The following is a 14,057-nucleotide window of genomic DNA, read 5'->3' as shown; positions in this document are numbered from 1 at the left end:
AAAATTAATTTTTTTAAAGAAATTAGTAAAAAGTGTATGAACTTAATTTGGCCTAAATATCCCTTTAGGATTTAGAGGAATAAAAAATTTTAGTTCTATTACTTGTCTTTTTTTAAAAATTATATAATAATTGATAATTAAAAAGTATAAAAGAGAAAAAAAAATTAAAATAGAGGGTATTGAAAATTTTATTGAGGATTTAAAGTAATAACAAAGTAATTGAGATAGTATTAAAAATTTCAGTAAGTATATAAAATAATAAAGTAAGAAAATTGAGAGAATATTAGAAATTAAAATGAGTATAGAAAATAATTATTTAGAGAATTTGAGAAAAATTGAAAAAATATTAAGAATTAAAAAAATGTAGAGAATAATTGTGTAGAGAATTAATGATATATATAAATAAATTAGAAGTAAGATAACACATTTATTGAATTTTTTTATATTTAAATAGCCGGTTTAATTCTGTTTGAAACCGCCGGTTCATGGTTCTTAAAAGATATGAACCTGAATCAAATCGCAGAAAGACGGTTTCGATCCGATTCAAAGTCAATTCCGATTTTGATTGATTTTAATCTGATTTTGATCAAATCGATTTCGATTCGGTTTCAGTTCAAAACTGGACCGTAGCTACCCTAGTTACAGCATGGAATTAAAGATCAAATAGCAACTTTTGCATTCCTATCGCCACCTTCTACCCTAGAATCCCATTTTTAGGCCTTTTTGTCTAACCCCAACTCCATTTGTTTATCAAGTTTCCACGCCAAAACCACAATCCACGTAACGCTAATCCCTGCACTGCACCCAAACAAACGCCCATTGAGAGAGCTTGAGGCCAAAATGCCAAGAAACACTGCGTCATAAATATCCATGCAATTATTATTTATTAATACTAATCCTCATTAGATTCTTAAATGTGTCCACACCACCACACGTCCCCTAATCACCGCAACCATCATTTCCTCTCTCTCTCCTCTCTCTGTCACACAGCCACGTGCAATTCAGCTGCTCAAATATTTACAGTTAACACAGCCACGTGCGCTTTAACCATGGTTAAGCATATTCCTAACCTAGCCTACCGTACCCTAACCAACACCATCCACGATATAAATACGCAAGATAGAAACCAGCAGCATGTGTTGTCGCTCCCATAACGAGACAAAAACGCTAAACCCCCCCCCCCCCCCCCCCCCCCCCCCCCCCTCCCATTTCCCTCTATCGTCCCTACGAAACAATAGCTCGGTGCTTCTCCCTCTAAAACGCACGCGTTTCGGTGTTGATTGTTCTCTCTCTAACCCTAGGCTTGCGATCCATCCAATCATTTCCAGGGGCGAAGGAAAAAACCTCTGTCGTACTTTACATATATACACCTACACCTATACGTATACTTGTATAGTTTTGTATACGTATATTCATTTTCCTTGGTGGATATTAAATGCGTTTGATCGGAGAACCACTTTTAGGGATTCTTGTGGTTTTGTCATTTCTGGCTTATCCTATCCTCTCTGCCATTTTTGTCTCTTAAGCTTCTTTCTTTCTGTCTCTCTGTTGGTTTTCGGTACTGTACTCTTTGCTTTGTCGACACTGTTCTCGCGCAGTAAATTCTGCTGCTGCATTTTTTTTAATTTCCAATTTTCCTGTTCCCAAAATTTTCCTGGAAATACATTTTTTTCCATTTCAGTCACAGCATACTACCTTCTACTTCCTTCAAGACTTCCTCCTTTAACCTCAACCCTTCGTTCGAGAGAAAACTGCTTTTTTTGTTTTTTTGATTATTATTATTTTTTTTTTGTTAACGAAAAAAAAAACTCCAATAATATATGAGCCAAACAAGTTGTTTAAGGCTCGTATCAGTTCCCTTCGTCTCTAGGTCATTTTAAAGCTAAAGTCTAGCTCGTGAGTCCTAGGGGTTTATACGTACATTTGCAGTGAAATCTGAACCGCTTGATATTATAATCAGACGGTTGTTGTTTTTGAGTTTTTTTTTCCCCTTTTAACTGATGATGTGATACGATGAACACGGCTATTTAGATTCAAACTTGTTCTTTTATGCAGATTTCAATATCCGAGAGAGAGATTGAGGAACACTCTTCGTTTCCACTTGAACTTTATATCCATGGCGGTATAGTGCTCCGAGTCGGACTCGTTGCTTCCACTGAGTTATCGATCTATTTGACTTTTGTTATTCTTCTTTTTTAGGGAGAATCAAAAAGTTCTTGGGTTTCTCTCTGGACACTGATAAGTAGAGATTCATCCTCGAAGATGAGAGCCTTTTCGAAGCCTAGGGTCGCCGTCGTTTTGGTTCTACTGTTTTCCGTAGTGCTATTATTCATGCTTCTTTTTTCCACAGGTGCGTATATATGCTTGTATAATATTTATATGCGTGTTATATTCCATAGATCTAAACATTCCCTGTATTATTAATGTTTCCATCCCTACTGTGGTTGGTTTGTGTTTTGTTTAATGGATGATGGGTCTACCTTCCAGTGACTTTTGTCATTGGTGGGTCTCCATGTTTGTCTTCTTGCTAATTTCATTCTCTCCCTTATTTTGTCGCCTTTATTCAGTAGGAATAAACTGTACAAATATCCTGATATTATTTGTTTTCTCTTTACTAATATCTAATTCTTCCTTTTCGCTTCGGGATTTCGGGTTTCCAGACGTGGGTTACAGTGAAGGTAGATCCATGGGATCGAGCCAGCCAGTCTCCAAGGGAGGGAAATATACACTATTTGCTTCACATCGGAAGCTTCTTAAGCGCTGTAAGACAACTCCGACTTATCTATTCCTTTAAGGTTCGTGTTTTCGTTTTTGAAATGATGAGAGAACAAACGAATATTTCTTGTGGTGGGGATATGGTATTTGCTATTGTGCTATTCTTGGCTGTTTGAGGAGTCCTGAAACGATTCAGGTTTTTGTTACCCATTTGGTGGATGCGAGTTTTTGGTACCAGCGTCCATGGAAATGTTGAATTTTGTACAGATGTGCGTACGACAGGGGTGTCAGAGGTGCACGTCTGTTTTATTTTCTCGTTATGCTTGATGCTAAAGTGCACCGTTGGCTATTATGCTCCGTCAACACAACTCTAGTCTGCATATAGTATCATATTGATGGGATCCTCGTATCCCTTCGGGTTACTATCACCTTTTTATTTCTTAGTACCTTTTCATTGAAAGCCTTGGTTAGCTCGTGACGGGTGCAGCTAACGTACTCGTATGGTGCGCATGTTAGCAACTTTTGCTCTGTTACTCGTTAGTTTTCTATTTGGCAATGTTTTGGATCATTAACTTTTTCTTTTTTTTATGTATTTATATATTTATATTTTAAATTTATAATAAATTTAAAATAAAATTGATATATTTATCTTTTAAATTTATATAAATCTGTTTTATAATTTTTTTTTTCTAATTTAAATAACGACTCCGTTGTCAAATGTTGTTGTTTGTCTGTATCTAGTATCCCGTATAATTCCTTTGATCAACTGCCTCCAAAAATATGTATTTTGTCTGCTGGCGCTTCCCTTATTCGTTAGTGGGTTGGATAGTTGTGTTCACGTTTTGTTTTGATTAGCTGCCCAGTGTTTCTACGTTTTTGAAAAGCACAGGGTAGCACTCTGAGGATGTTATTTTAAAAGCCCCATTTTCTTGTTTGTATCTTGTTTACACAGCATTGGCAATGGAGGAACCTAATAGAATATGGGGTGACAAGTGTACGAAGGCCGATATTGTGATAAACCAAGGAGCCACAGCTCCTCTTCCAAGCGGCATACCAACCTACGCTGTTGAGATCATGAACGTGTGCGTCACCGGCTGTGAAATATCTGGGATTCACCTTAACTGTGGCTGGTTTAGTTCTGCTCGCCTCATCAACCCAAAGATCTTCAAGCGCCTTTTGTACAATGATTGCCTTGTTAACGATGGCAAACCCTTAGTCAATGGCGGCACGCTTTCCTTTGAGTATGCCAATACTTTCCCTTACCCTCTCTCGGTCTCTTCAGTAGTCTGTTCCTGAACAATAAAACAAAATTTAGGATAACAAGCAACACTGACATGACATATAGCATTACTTAATTTTACGTTTCTTAGTTGATTTCTTGTGGAAGATAATGGGAAGTTTTGTAACAATATAAAATGTCTTGAATTCAGCATGCTGAGGGAAGACTTGGAAACTTCCTTGGTGAAGGCCATTTGTACATACGTAGTTTTATGATAGTAAGTTTGATTACAGGAATTTTTCGTTTTCCTGTTGATGAGGATGTGTGTAGGGAAATGATTTTGGCTACTGATTCTCTTGATTTGATTTGCCTTTCTTGCTTTTTTGGGACATATTGCTATTTTAGAGGGCAACAGTAACGAAAGTTTTTATCTCTTCAACGATAAGCTCGTGGTGGGGCGTCAGTTAGAGTCCCATTCACCGCAGCAAAAGCAACCTCCCCTCTCAGAAACGACGGGCATAGCTGCCCAAACCAGCATAAAAGACACAATATAGAGCAAATTTAATTGCTGAAGCTTCAGCTACAGCCGGTAACACATTTGAACTTACATGAGAAATTATTCAGTGTATTCAGTGTATATGTATCATCTTTTATAATTATATGAAACTCACTCTAATATAGAGAGAGCAAACTATTCTATAAGAGAATGAACATTATTTTTTAATGTTCCGGATATATCTAATAATTAACCAACTTGTTCCTCAAAAGGCACAATAAAACCCAGATCAATATGGAACCATAGTGTTATCCATATTAACCTTGTAAACCAGACGCCAAGTAGGCTTCGGTACATGATTCAATAACTCAGATGATTATTAACTGCCATTTTGTTTAACGCCGGAATGATGTAGCCGGTAACATGGTTTGTTATTATGGATCGGCTTGATGTGGTAATTGCATCTGTTGATGATAACGTAAAATTGTCTGTAAAAGAAAAAATTCCAAAGCATTTTCCTTGAATTTAATATGTGAAATAAATAGAAATAGCAAATCGGTTTGCTCGTGCACATGGTGGCTTGTCCAGTACGGTATCTCTTAAGTGACGGACCATGCTAGCCACCATCGTCCGTAGCTGGTTGCACTGCTCAAGGTTACTCGCTGTAAATGCTTGACACGTATTCTCAATTTAGAAATAATGTTAGAACTTGCAATGGATGAGTATAACCGATGGATTTAAACTTTGTTTTTCGATCCTACATCGATTATATATAGTATGTGTATATGGCTTATATAGGAATGAGAATCCTGTTAAAATTGATATGATTTTAACAAGTGTCATTTTTTGTTACTGAATCGTGTGTGTTCATCTCTCGATAAAAGAAAAAAAAAGGCATGATCTTGTTTGAAAACAAAAAGTGAGGCTAAGTGTCCTGGTATGGCTCTGATTGAAGTTTGCGAGTGGGTCGGGTATACCCAGGGTCTTGGTATAGCTCTGGTTGAAGTTTGCGAGTGGGTCGGGCATGCCCAGGGTTGGTCTTTCAGGATCTTAATCCTTTATGTACATGTGTGTGTGATTTATATGGGAACAAAGATTTTATTAAAATTATAATGATTTTAATAAGCATTCATCTCCGTCACTGAACCGTGTGTGTCTATCTCTCAAATAAAAAAGATAGATTTTAAACCTTAATTATGGAATTATCCATACTAATATATATAATTTTTAATAATTTTAATTAATATTTTTTAATTTTAATATATGAAAATTAAATAATATTTTAATTTTTTTAATTAATTATCTCATATTTTATTTTTTATATATTTTATTTTTTATTAATTAAATATTAATTCATATTTTTTATTAATTTTTTCTCTCAAATTTTTTTATTAAAGATTTCATAATAAAAATATATTAATATAATAAAAACATAGTTTAAAAGTCAAGAATCATTTGAAATTGGTTCAATCATATAATTATTTTTATTATTTTAAATATCAAAATTTTGTTATATAGTTAAATGAAAAGTAAAAGATAATTAAATTGTGAAACGCCACATGACAATATCATAGATAATGCTACATGACAATACCATAGAAGAGAATACCATGTGACAGCACTATGAGAATACCATCCTCTTATATATATTAATATAAAAGGTTAGTAAATAGACCCGATCAGAGCTCGCCCAACCATGCACCGAACCAGGTAGAGCTTCCCCACCCGAGTTCCGAATCAGATAGAGCTTGCCCAGCCGATCTCAATTCAGCACCTGGAGAAATTGAACTTTGAAGAGACCTCTCAAGATGCTCCAACTTGTCATCTGAAGATCAAACAGATCAAATAGGAACGAAAAAGACCGACATCTTTTGAGACTAGGCTAAGCGATTATCACGCCATGCGTCGACCTCACCTAATTATCGGCTCAATCTATGAATAATAACTGTTACAAATTAATTAGGGAATTAGCGAAGATCTGATCAAGATTTCATCTCATTAACTATATAAACTAAGTAAGGATTCAAAAACGAGTATTTAAAAACAAAACTTTCACTCTTATTATACTGATATTCTATTCATAATCTAATTACTGACTTGAGTGTCGGAGTGGTTGCCAACCACTATCGCTCTCACCCCTTTTTTTTATTTTCAGGAGACCCTCAACCTGATTAAATCCAGTATTCAGGAATTCAATGACAACATCACACACACACACACACACATATATATATATATATTATATATATTAATTAATTAAAAAATATTAAATTTAATATATTTTAATCATAAAAATTTTAGGAGAATAAAATAATTTTTAAGCTTTTTAATGGTATTTAAAATTTTTATTTTTAAGTATTTTTTTATCTTTAATGTTAATACTAAATGGGTTTTTAATTTTAATTTAATAATAAAAAAATTATTTTTAAAATTATGAAAATTTAAATTTAAATAATTATTGCTTTCAAAAAAATTATTAAATTTAAATAAACAAAAAAATTTTATCCCAATTGGTATGTTTGTAGGTAGTCAAGATAAAGTAAATGAGTGTACTCTCATTCAGGAGTAGGGGTTTAAATATAGCTGTTAGATGTAATTGGTAATTTTAAACAGGTGGATCAATTTGTTTAATTAACTTTTTTAAAAAAAGAAAATTATTCATGAACTGTTATTTTTTTTTTTAACTATTTGACAAAAATAATCCTAATATTGAAAATGTGGGAGTAAAAGGTTCTTTCATCGAGTTGAGGGTTTTTTATTCCTCCAACGAAGCCCATTGGTCTGCTGCTTACAGCTTCCATGAAATTATGAGCTCAGACATTGGCCTTTAATTTAGACTAGCAATTAATGTGCATGCACTTCACGATGTTTAAGTTACCATATAATCGTTTCAATTAAAAATATTTAAGTATACAATTATATTTTCTTATTTCTCTTTTTTTTCTTTTCAAAAATTTTATAATAGGAAATGGTAAAATGATTTATTTAATGTTATTATTAAATATTGTTCAAAAAATATATTTTAAATAATTAATTAAGAGTATTAATTTAAAATTAAAATTTTAATTTAATAAAATAATTTTTAACAATATAATTTTTTTCAAAATATAATTTTTTAAGTTTTGAGTTTCGATAATAAATAGAATCATAATTTTTATTTTTTTTTATTTTTTGTTAGGTTATTGAATTACAATTTATTTAGAACATTTATTATTTATTTATCTATTTTAATAATAAAATAAATATTATGATGTAATAAATTAATAATTATATATTTATTTCAATAAATATATAAATTATACGATATATTCTTATTAATCATTTAACATAAATAAATTATAATCAATTTTTAGTTATTAGTTATCAAGTAACGACTATTATTATTAATGATCACTTATTAATTGCATCTAGGGATGACACCTGGAGATAGAGCTCGCCCACCCGAGTTCTGAATCAGATAGAGCTCGCCCAGCCGATCTCAATTCAACACCTGGAGAAATTGAACTTTGAGGAGACCTCTCAAGACGCTCTAACTTGTCATCTGAAGATCAGATAGATCAAAGAGGAACGAAAAGATCGACATCTTTTGAGACTAGGCCAAGCGATTATCACGCCATGTGTCGACCTCACCTAATTCTCGGCTCAATCTATGAATAATAACTGTTACAAATTAATTAGGGAATTAGCGAAGATCTGATCAAAATTTCATCGCATTCACTATATAAACCAAGTAAGGATTCAAAAACGAGTATGCAAAAACAAAACTTTTACTCTTATTATACTGATATTCTATCCATAATCTAATTACTGACTTGAGCGTCGGAGTGGTTGTCAACCATCATCGCTCTCACCCCTTTTTTTATTTTCAGGAGACTCTCAACCCGATTAAATCCAGTATTCAGGAATTCAATGACAACATCACACACACACACACACACACACACACACACACACACACATATATATATATATATATATATTTCATGTAACACCCCTAATTTTTTAATATATTATTTTTGGGCAAATATTGATGTTTTAATTTTATTTAAATTTTAGGAAATTATTTGAAATTTTTCAGATTTTCGAAATCGGGTATGATTTCCCAGAAATATAAAACTTTGATGATTTTTAAATTAATTTAAAGACCACGTGGCAAAACTAAAAATATATTTGGAGTCTACGAATTTTTCTGAGTTTTCTGGAATTTTTTCAGAATTTTTGGATCTCGTTTTCGGTCTCAAGGCAGAGTAAAAATTTAAAATTTTGTATTTCGAATCGAATCGGCTGAATTGAACCAGACCGGATCGGATCGGTCGAATCGGACCGGCCCCTTCTTCTTCTTCTCCATTTTCTTCCGTGCGTCCCGACCTTCCTCTCTTTCTCTCTCGTTTTCTCTCTCCTCCCTCCTCCCCTTGCCGCATCGCCGCCTCCCCTGCCACCCCAGCTCGCCGGCGCCCATCCCCAGCTACCCAGCTCGCCAGCCGCAGCCCGGAACGCCGGAATCCGGTCGATCCGGCCACCAATTGGATCGGGTCTTGTGTCTAAATCTATCTACTCGTCGAGTGCTTTCCATAGACACCAAGAACATCGAAATCCATAGAGCGGTTTGTCCAATTTTTGCCCGGGAAGTTTTAGCCCATTTTATTTTTGGGCTAGATTTCTCGCAAACCGTGAACCCCACGAGAAAACCGAGAGTACCAGAGCGCTCCACTCGTCGAGAGCTTCGCGGAAATATAAATTTCAAAATTTTTCAACACCGTTTTTCGGTGGGTCTCACGGAACTTCACAGTGTTTTTCCGAGCATTAAATGAGCTTAGAAAATTCTGAAAAATTTATGTACTAACCCCCGTGTTGTGGGCTTCGTGTAGGTATCTTCAATTCGCGGAAATTCGACAGTTGTCTGGGTCTATAAATTTCCGGCCAGACAGACCGGTTACCGAAAAAGTCTCCAGATTGAATCGAGATTTTGGCTACCCCACTATTGTCAGACGTCCCGAGCGCTACCCCGAAGTCAGAATCGGCATAGGTAAACCCGAACCTTACTTTTTCGCAATTTTCTGGTGCTTAAATGAGATTAAAAATCCGTAAAATATTCGTGGTAGCTTAGAAAATTATGATTCTTTTGCAATAGCCTAGTAATATTGTTAAGGACCGCGGGGCAAAGTTTTAGAATTTTTAGAGCTTATTTGGGTAGTTTTTGGCAAAATGATCAAATATAAGAACTAAACTGTAAATTTACATATTGTGATTGATGACTGTTTGGATGGGCCCAGGAGGGGCTGTGTGATGTGATTGAGTTGTGAATACATGGATTGTGAATATAGAAGTGCGTTTTGAGCCCTTTTGCAGGTTGGGTAGGTCCTAGGTATAGGGGAGACTCTGTCGGATTTTCTACACGACTTAGGATGTATTTTGTCACGATCCAACCTATGGGCTGGACCGGCACTAGGACCCGGGCCAGCCTAAAGCCCCCGAGGCCGGTAGTAAGCCTAACTATTCATTTATTTAACTTTAAGGCCCATTTGGGCCCAATTTCAAGAAATCAACCGGACAGAGTCCGGCCATAAAGTGGACCTTTCAACGGGGAGTTTTTGACTCACCCGACTTGTAAACAAAATATATCATCAATTGGGGAGCTCAGCTTACCCTCCACATACTCAAATCAACATAAAGATAAATGGGAGCTCAGCTCCCTCATCCAGTCTGTAACACCCTTGATTTTTTATATATTATTATTGGGCTTCGTGTAGGTATCCTCAATTCGCGGAAATTCGACAGTTGTCCGGATCTGTGAATTTTCGGCCAGACAGACCAACTACCGGAAAAGTCTCCGAATTGGATCGAGGTTTTGGCTACCCCACCATTGTCAGGCATCCCGAGCGCTGCCTCAAGTCGAGAATCGCAAAGGTAAACCCGAACCTTGTTTTTTCGTAATTTTCTAGTGCTTAAATAGGATTAAAAAACCATAAAAAATTCCTGGAAGCTTAAAAAATAACGATTCTATTTGCAAAAGATTAGTAATATATCTAAGGACCGCAAGCGAGCTTTATAATTTTTAGAGCTTATTTGAGCAGTTTTTGCAAAAATGATCAATTATAAGGACTAAATTGAAATTTTACATATTGTGATGAATGATTGATTTGATGGGCCCAGGAGGGGCTGTGTGATGTGATTGAGTTGTGGATATATGGATTGTGGATATAGAAGTGTGTTTTGAGCCCTTTTTGCAGGTTGGGTAGGTCCTAGGTATAGGGGAGACTGCCGGATTTTCGGCACGACTTAGGACGTATTGGGTCTTTTCTTGATTTGTATTGGGTCATTTGTATTAAATAATTGTAATATAATTGTCAGGTGAGCCGGGACAGCCTTCTTCCTCCGCCCAGCCGCCACAGTGATTGCCGTCAAGTCTGTGAGTAAAATATTAATTTTAATTGTAATTTCGATATTATTATATGTTCAACATGCCCATGCATCACTTATATGCATATATTTATGTAGTTAAACTCTAGGCACGATTTATGATGCATTGATAAATGTTAAAGTGCCATGATGTTGTTGTGATAATTTGGAGCAGTGTGCGTGCGTTGGCGTGCGTGTGATGTGGTGTGGACTATGGATAGGACGGGTAGTCACGGCTTGAGTTCTTCGCTGGGACCCGATCCTTCGAGGGGTAGTCACGGCTTGAGTTCTTCGCTGGGACCCTCGATTTGGTTTATTAAGCGAAAGTCCGGCTTGAGTTCTTCGCTGGCACCATGTTGGATTTAAGAGAGCTGTATAGGGGATCAACTCCCATATGTTATGATTGATGCTACAGGGTGCGTGAGTGCTCCAAATTACCTTTTTGATGTTATGATGTGAAAATGTTGTTGATGTTGCATTTCACTCTACAGGGTGCATTAGTTTTAGATAGTTATAGGGATTATGGTTAAAATTGATATTTTACTCTCTGAGTCGAACGCTCACTCCTGTTCAAAATTTTTTACAGGCCACAGGAGGATATTTTTTTGAGGTTAACCTGCTTTCTCCCTCGCAGGTCAATTATTACTGTTTGTATAAACTTGTTAAATCTTAGAATTTCCGCATGTGTTAGAAATGTTTATTTGATTTGGGTCTGTAAACTAAATTATTATTTTGGGACTCAGAAACTTAATATGCTATGCATGTTTGATGGATTGGATGAGGGAGCTGAGCTCCCATTTATTATTATGTTGATGAGTATGTGGAGGGTGAGCTGAGCTCCCCAATTGACTATATATTGCGTTTACAGGTCGGGTGAGTCGAAAACTCCCCGTTGGTAAGTCCATTTTATGGCCGGACTCTGTCCTTTGTTTTCTTGATATTGGGCCCAAATGGGCCTTAGAGTTGGGTAAATGAATAGTTAAGGCTTACTACGGGCCTCGGGGCTTTAGGTGGCCTGTGTCCTAGTGCTTGGTCCGCCCATAGGTTGGGTCGTGACAAATGTGGTATCGAGCTTAGGCTCCAGATTCATAGGGAAAATTATCTAAGTGTTGGAAAGAGTCTACTAGGAGTCACATGCGAGTATAGGATTCTGCTTTCGTCTTTTCTGTAATTCTTTGTTTCTAGATTCTACGTTATACCTCTGAAATATAAGATTACCTCGCTTAGTGTCTTGATTTTCGTGGAGTACATGTAAATGTGAAATAGAGTTAGTAGACATGTGAGGTCTATCATGAGGATACGTACTCCAAGAAATGTTATATTTTAGTCAGTAACGGTTAAAATGGTGTGCCCATTTCGTTAAATGCAAGAGTACATAAAAGTGAGTTTTAAAAGAACAGTTGCCTAGATAAGGATGAGGATACCACTCACCGGTCATCGGTAGATGACCCCTGTCGAATAAGTTTGTGATAATAGAAGATTCGGAGAGATAAGAAATTAGGAGACCTAGTCATCAGACGTATCGTAGTAACTATACAATGTTCTCGATGTCCGCTCTGTAAGTCGCAGACATGCATCGACATGAGATTATTGTGTAGAGTCGCGTACTTCCTGTAGTGCTTATGATGAGGATGTTGCAGCGGTCTGCTTTGGTACAAGAATGCCGCAATGCGAGTTCTATATCTGCAAAGGAGTTGGGAACTCCTGGTTAGGGATCTAGAGCTAGAATATCGAAGGTCACAGTTGGGTGGTAACTAGAGTCAGTGACCCAGTTACCCTAGCATGAGCTAGAGTTACAGTAAGAGTTGCAAAGTAAAGGTGACACCTATAGAGTGAGACCATCTAGTCTTCGGTATGGAATTTTGGATGGTTTTTGCAGTATGACAAACATTTTGCTTAGAGCTTAGTGAGAATAGTATACCTTGTGTGTATCAGTATGGAATAAAGTACAACCCTACTACCTAGAGAAGGTCGAAACTATGAATATATGATTTACAGAGCTATGATATGATAAGAGAGACATTAGATTGACATGGTTTTGGGCAAGGTGGTAAATGTAGTACCTTTGTTGCAGCAAGTTAGGGTTTAGTCCTATCTTTTCAGAAGGGACCGAAAGTTATTACTAATAATGGTGACCCATAAAATAGTACACTGATGGACTGTAGAGTGTGGTAGAGAGTAGTTGGCTCGGGTATCATGGAAAGGATACAAGTTCCATTATAGGAATCATATATAATCAGATCACGATGGATGTAAATCCTTTGAATTGGATGACGGATTTGGGTGCCCGAAATCTTAAGTTTTGGAATTGAGTAAACATGGAAAATAATAATAATAATAATAAAAATAATAATAAATAAAATTACTGCAGAATCAGTTCTCGAGGTAGTAAGGGTATTATGTAAGCTAAAGGATAAGAATAGAAATCATACGATAAAGGTATGACTGCAATTTCCTGAGTTCCTTTCTGACTTCATATTGTTCAAACAGTAGTATAATCTAATTATAATAGTGTCAAGAGTAATAAATTAGCGAAGATAAATCACAGAAGGCCAGTAGATAGAGAAAGTGTAGAATGAAAATTGGGATAATTGATTACAATGCAATATAATCTAAGTGCCAGTGGGAGTACTAGCTAGAGTGGTCAAAGGACCAAATCTGAGTAGCACAGACATATGATAACGCGATAGAGACTCTGAAAGATATAGTTAGCAAGTACAGCTGTTATGTTAGGAAGAAGAATGGAACCAGGGATAGAATAGTCAAGTTCTATTTTGGGTAAGACAAAGGAAATAAATGAAAGGACAACCTAAAGAGCGCATAATAAAAGGAACAAAGTTAAGATATAGGATAGGCTAAGTGTTATTCTTGGCAAGGAGAATGACAAGGATGGAAAATCCAAAATGGGACCACATTAGTGAGAAAAGTGATGGAGGTATGGAATACAATAATAATGAGTAAATGTTAGAAGGTGTGCGATGGTATTGCGGACTACCTAAATAGGTAGAGAAAGAGAAGTTAGTAAGCAGTAAGTTGAATAAAAGTCAATCTAAGGGATCAAATAGGTATGATGAGAGGAAAAGAATGATAGATAATGATACATAGGTTTTAGGTTAGACTTTTGAGATAGTGAGAAGGTAGTTAGAGGTTCGTTATGAATGTCAGGCAAACATTTTTAGTGTGATCAACAGAATCACTTTGTAGTGAAGCAATAACGACAGGACAATA

General features: G+C 35.9%; 1 protein-coding gene and 1 long non-coding RNA gene across 2 annotated transcripts; both read left to right on the top strand.

Moving 5' to 3' along the window:
• Positions 1-1,274: 1,274 nt before the first annotated feature.
• On the top strand, positions 1,275-4,313 carry LOC110645499 (protein TAPETUM DETERMINANT 1). The gene is made up of 3 exons (XM_058140239.1): positions 1,275-2,350; positions 2,661-2,762; positions 3,668-4,313. Exons 1-3 carry the CDS (start codon positions 2,263-2,265, stop codon positions 4,009-4,011), a joined length of 534 nt encoding a protein of 177 aa, XP_057996222.1. The 5' UTR covers positions 1,275-2,262; the 3' UTR covers positions 4,012-4,313.
• Positions 4,314-10,509: 6,196 nt separating this feature from the next.
• LOC131175460 (uncharacterized) lies at positions 10,510-11,498 on the top strand. Its single transcript, XR_009145664.1, has 2 exons — positions 10,510-10,839; positions 11,416-11,498. It is a non-coding gene; the product is annotated as an uncharacterized LOC131175460 (long non-coding RNA).
• The last annotated feature ends 2,559 nt before the right edge of the window (positions 11,499-14,057 follow it).

The sequence above is a fragment of the Hevea brasiliensis genome, chromosome 17 (assembly GCF_030052815.1).
Source record: "Hevea brasiliensis isolate MT/VB/25A 57/8 chromosome 17, ASM3005281v1, whole genome shotgun sequence".
Lineage (NCBI taxonomy): Eukaryota > Viridiplantae > Streptophyta > Magnoliopsida > Malpighiales > Euphorbiaceae > Hevea > Hevea brasiliensis.
Note: the sequence above shows the minus strand (reverse complement) of the source record. Positions and strands in the feature narration are given on the sequence as shown.

What these genes read in the sequence shown, in the direction of transcription:
- LOC110645499 (XM_058140239.1), top strand. Translation starts at nt 2,263, where the DNA reads ATGAGAGCCTTTTCGAAGCCTAGGGTCGCCGTCGTTTTGGTTCTACTG. An exon ending in CATGCTTCTTTTTTCCACAG is followed by an intron (nt 2,351 to 2,660) that starts GTGCGTATATAT and finishes TCGGGTTTCCAG; the next exon opens with ACGTGGGTTACAGTGAAGGT. An exon ending in TCGGAAGCTTCTTAAGCGCT is followed by an intron (nt 2,763 to 3,667) that starts GTAAGACAACTC and finishes TTGTTTACACAG; the next exon opens with CATTGGCAATGGAGGAACCT.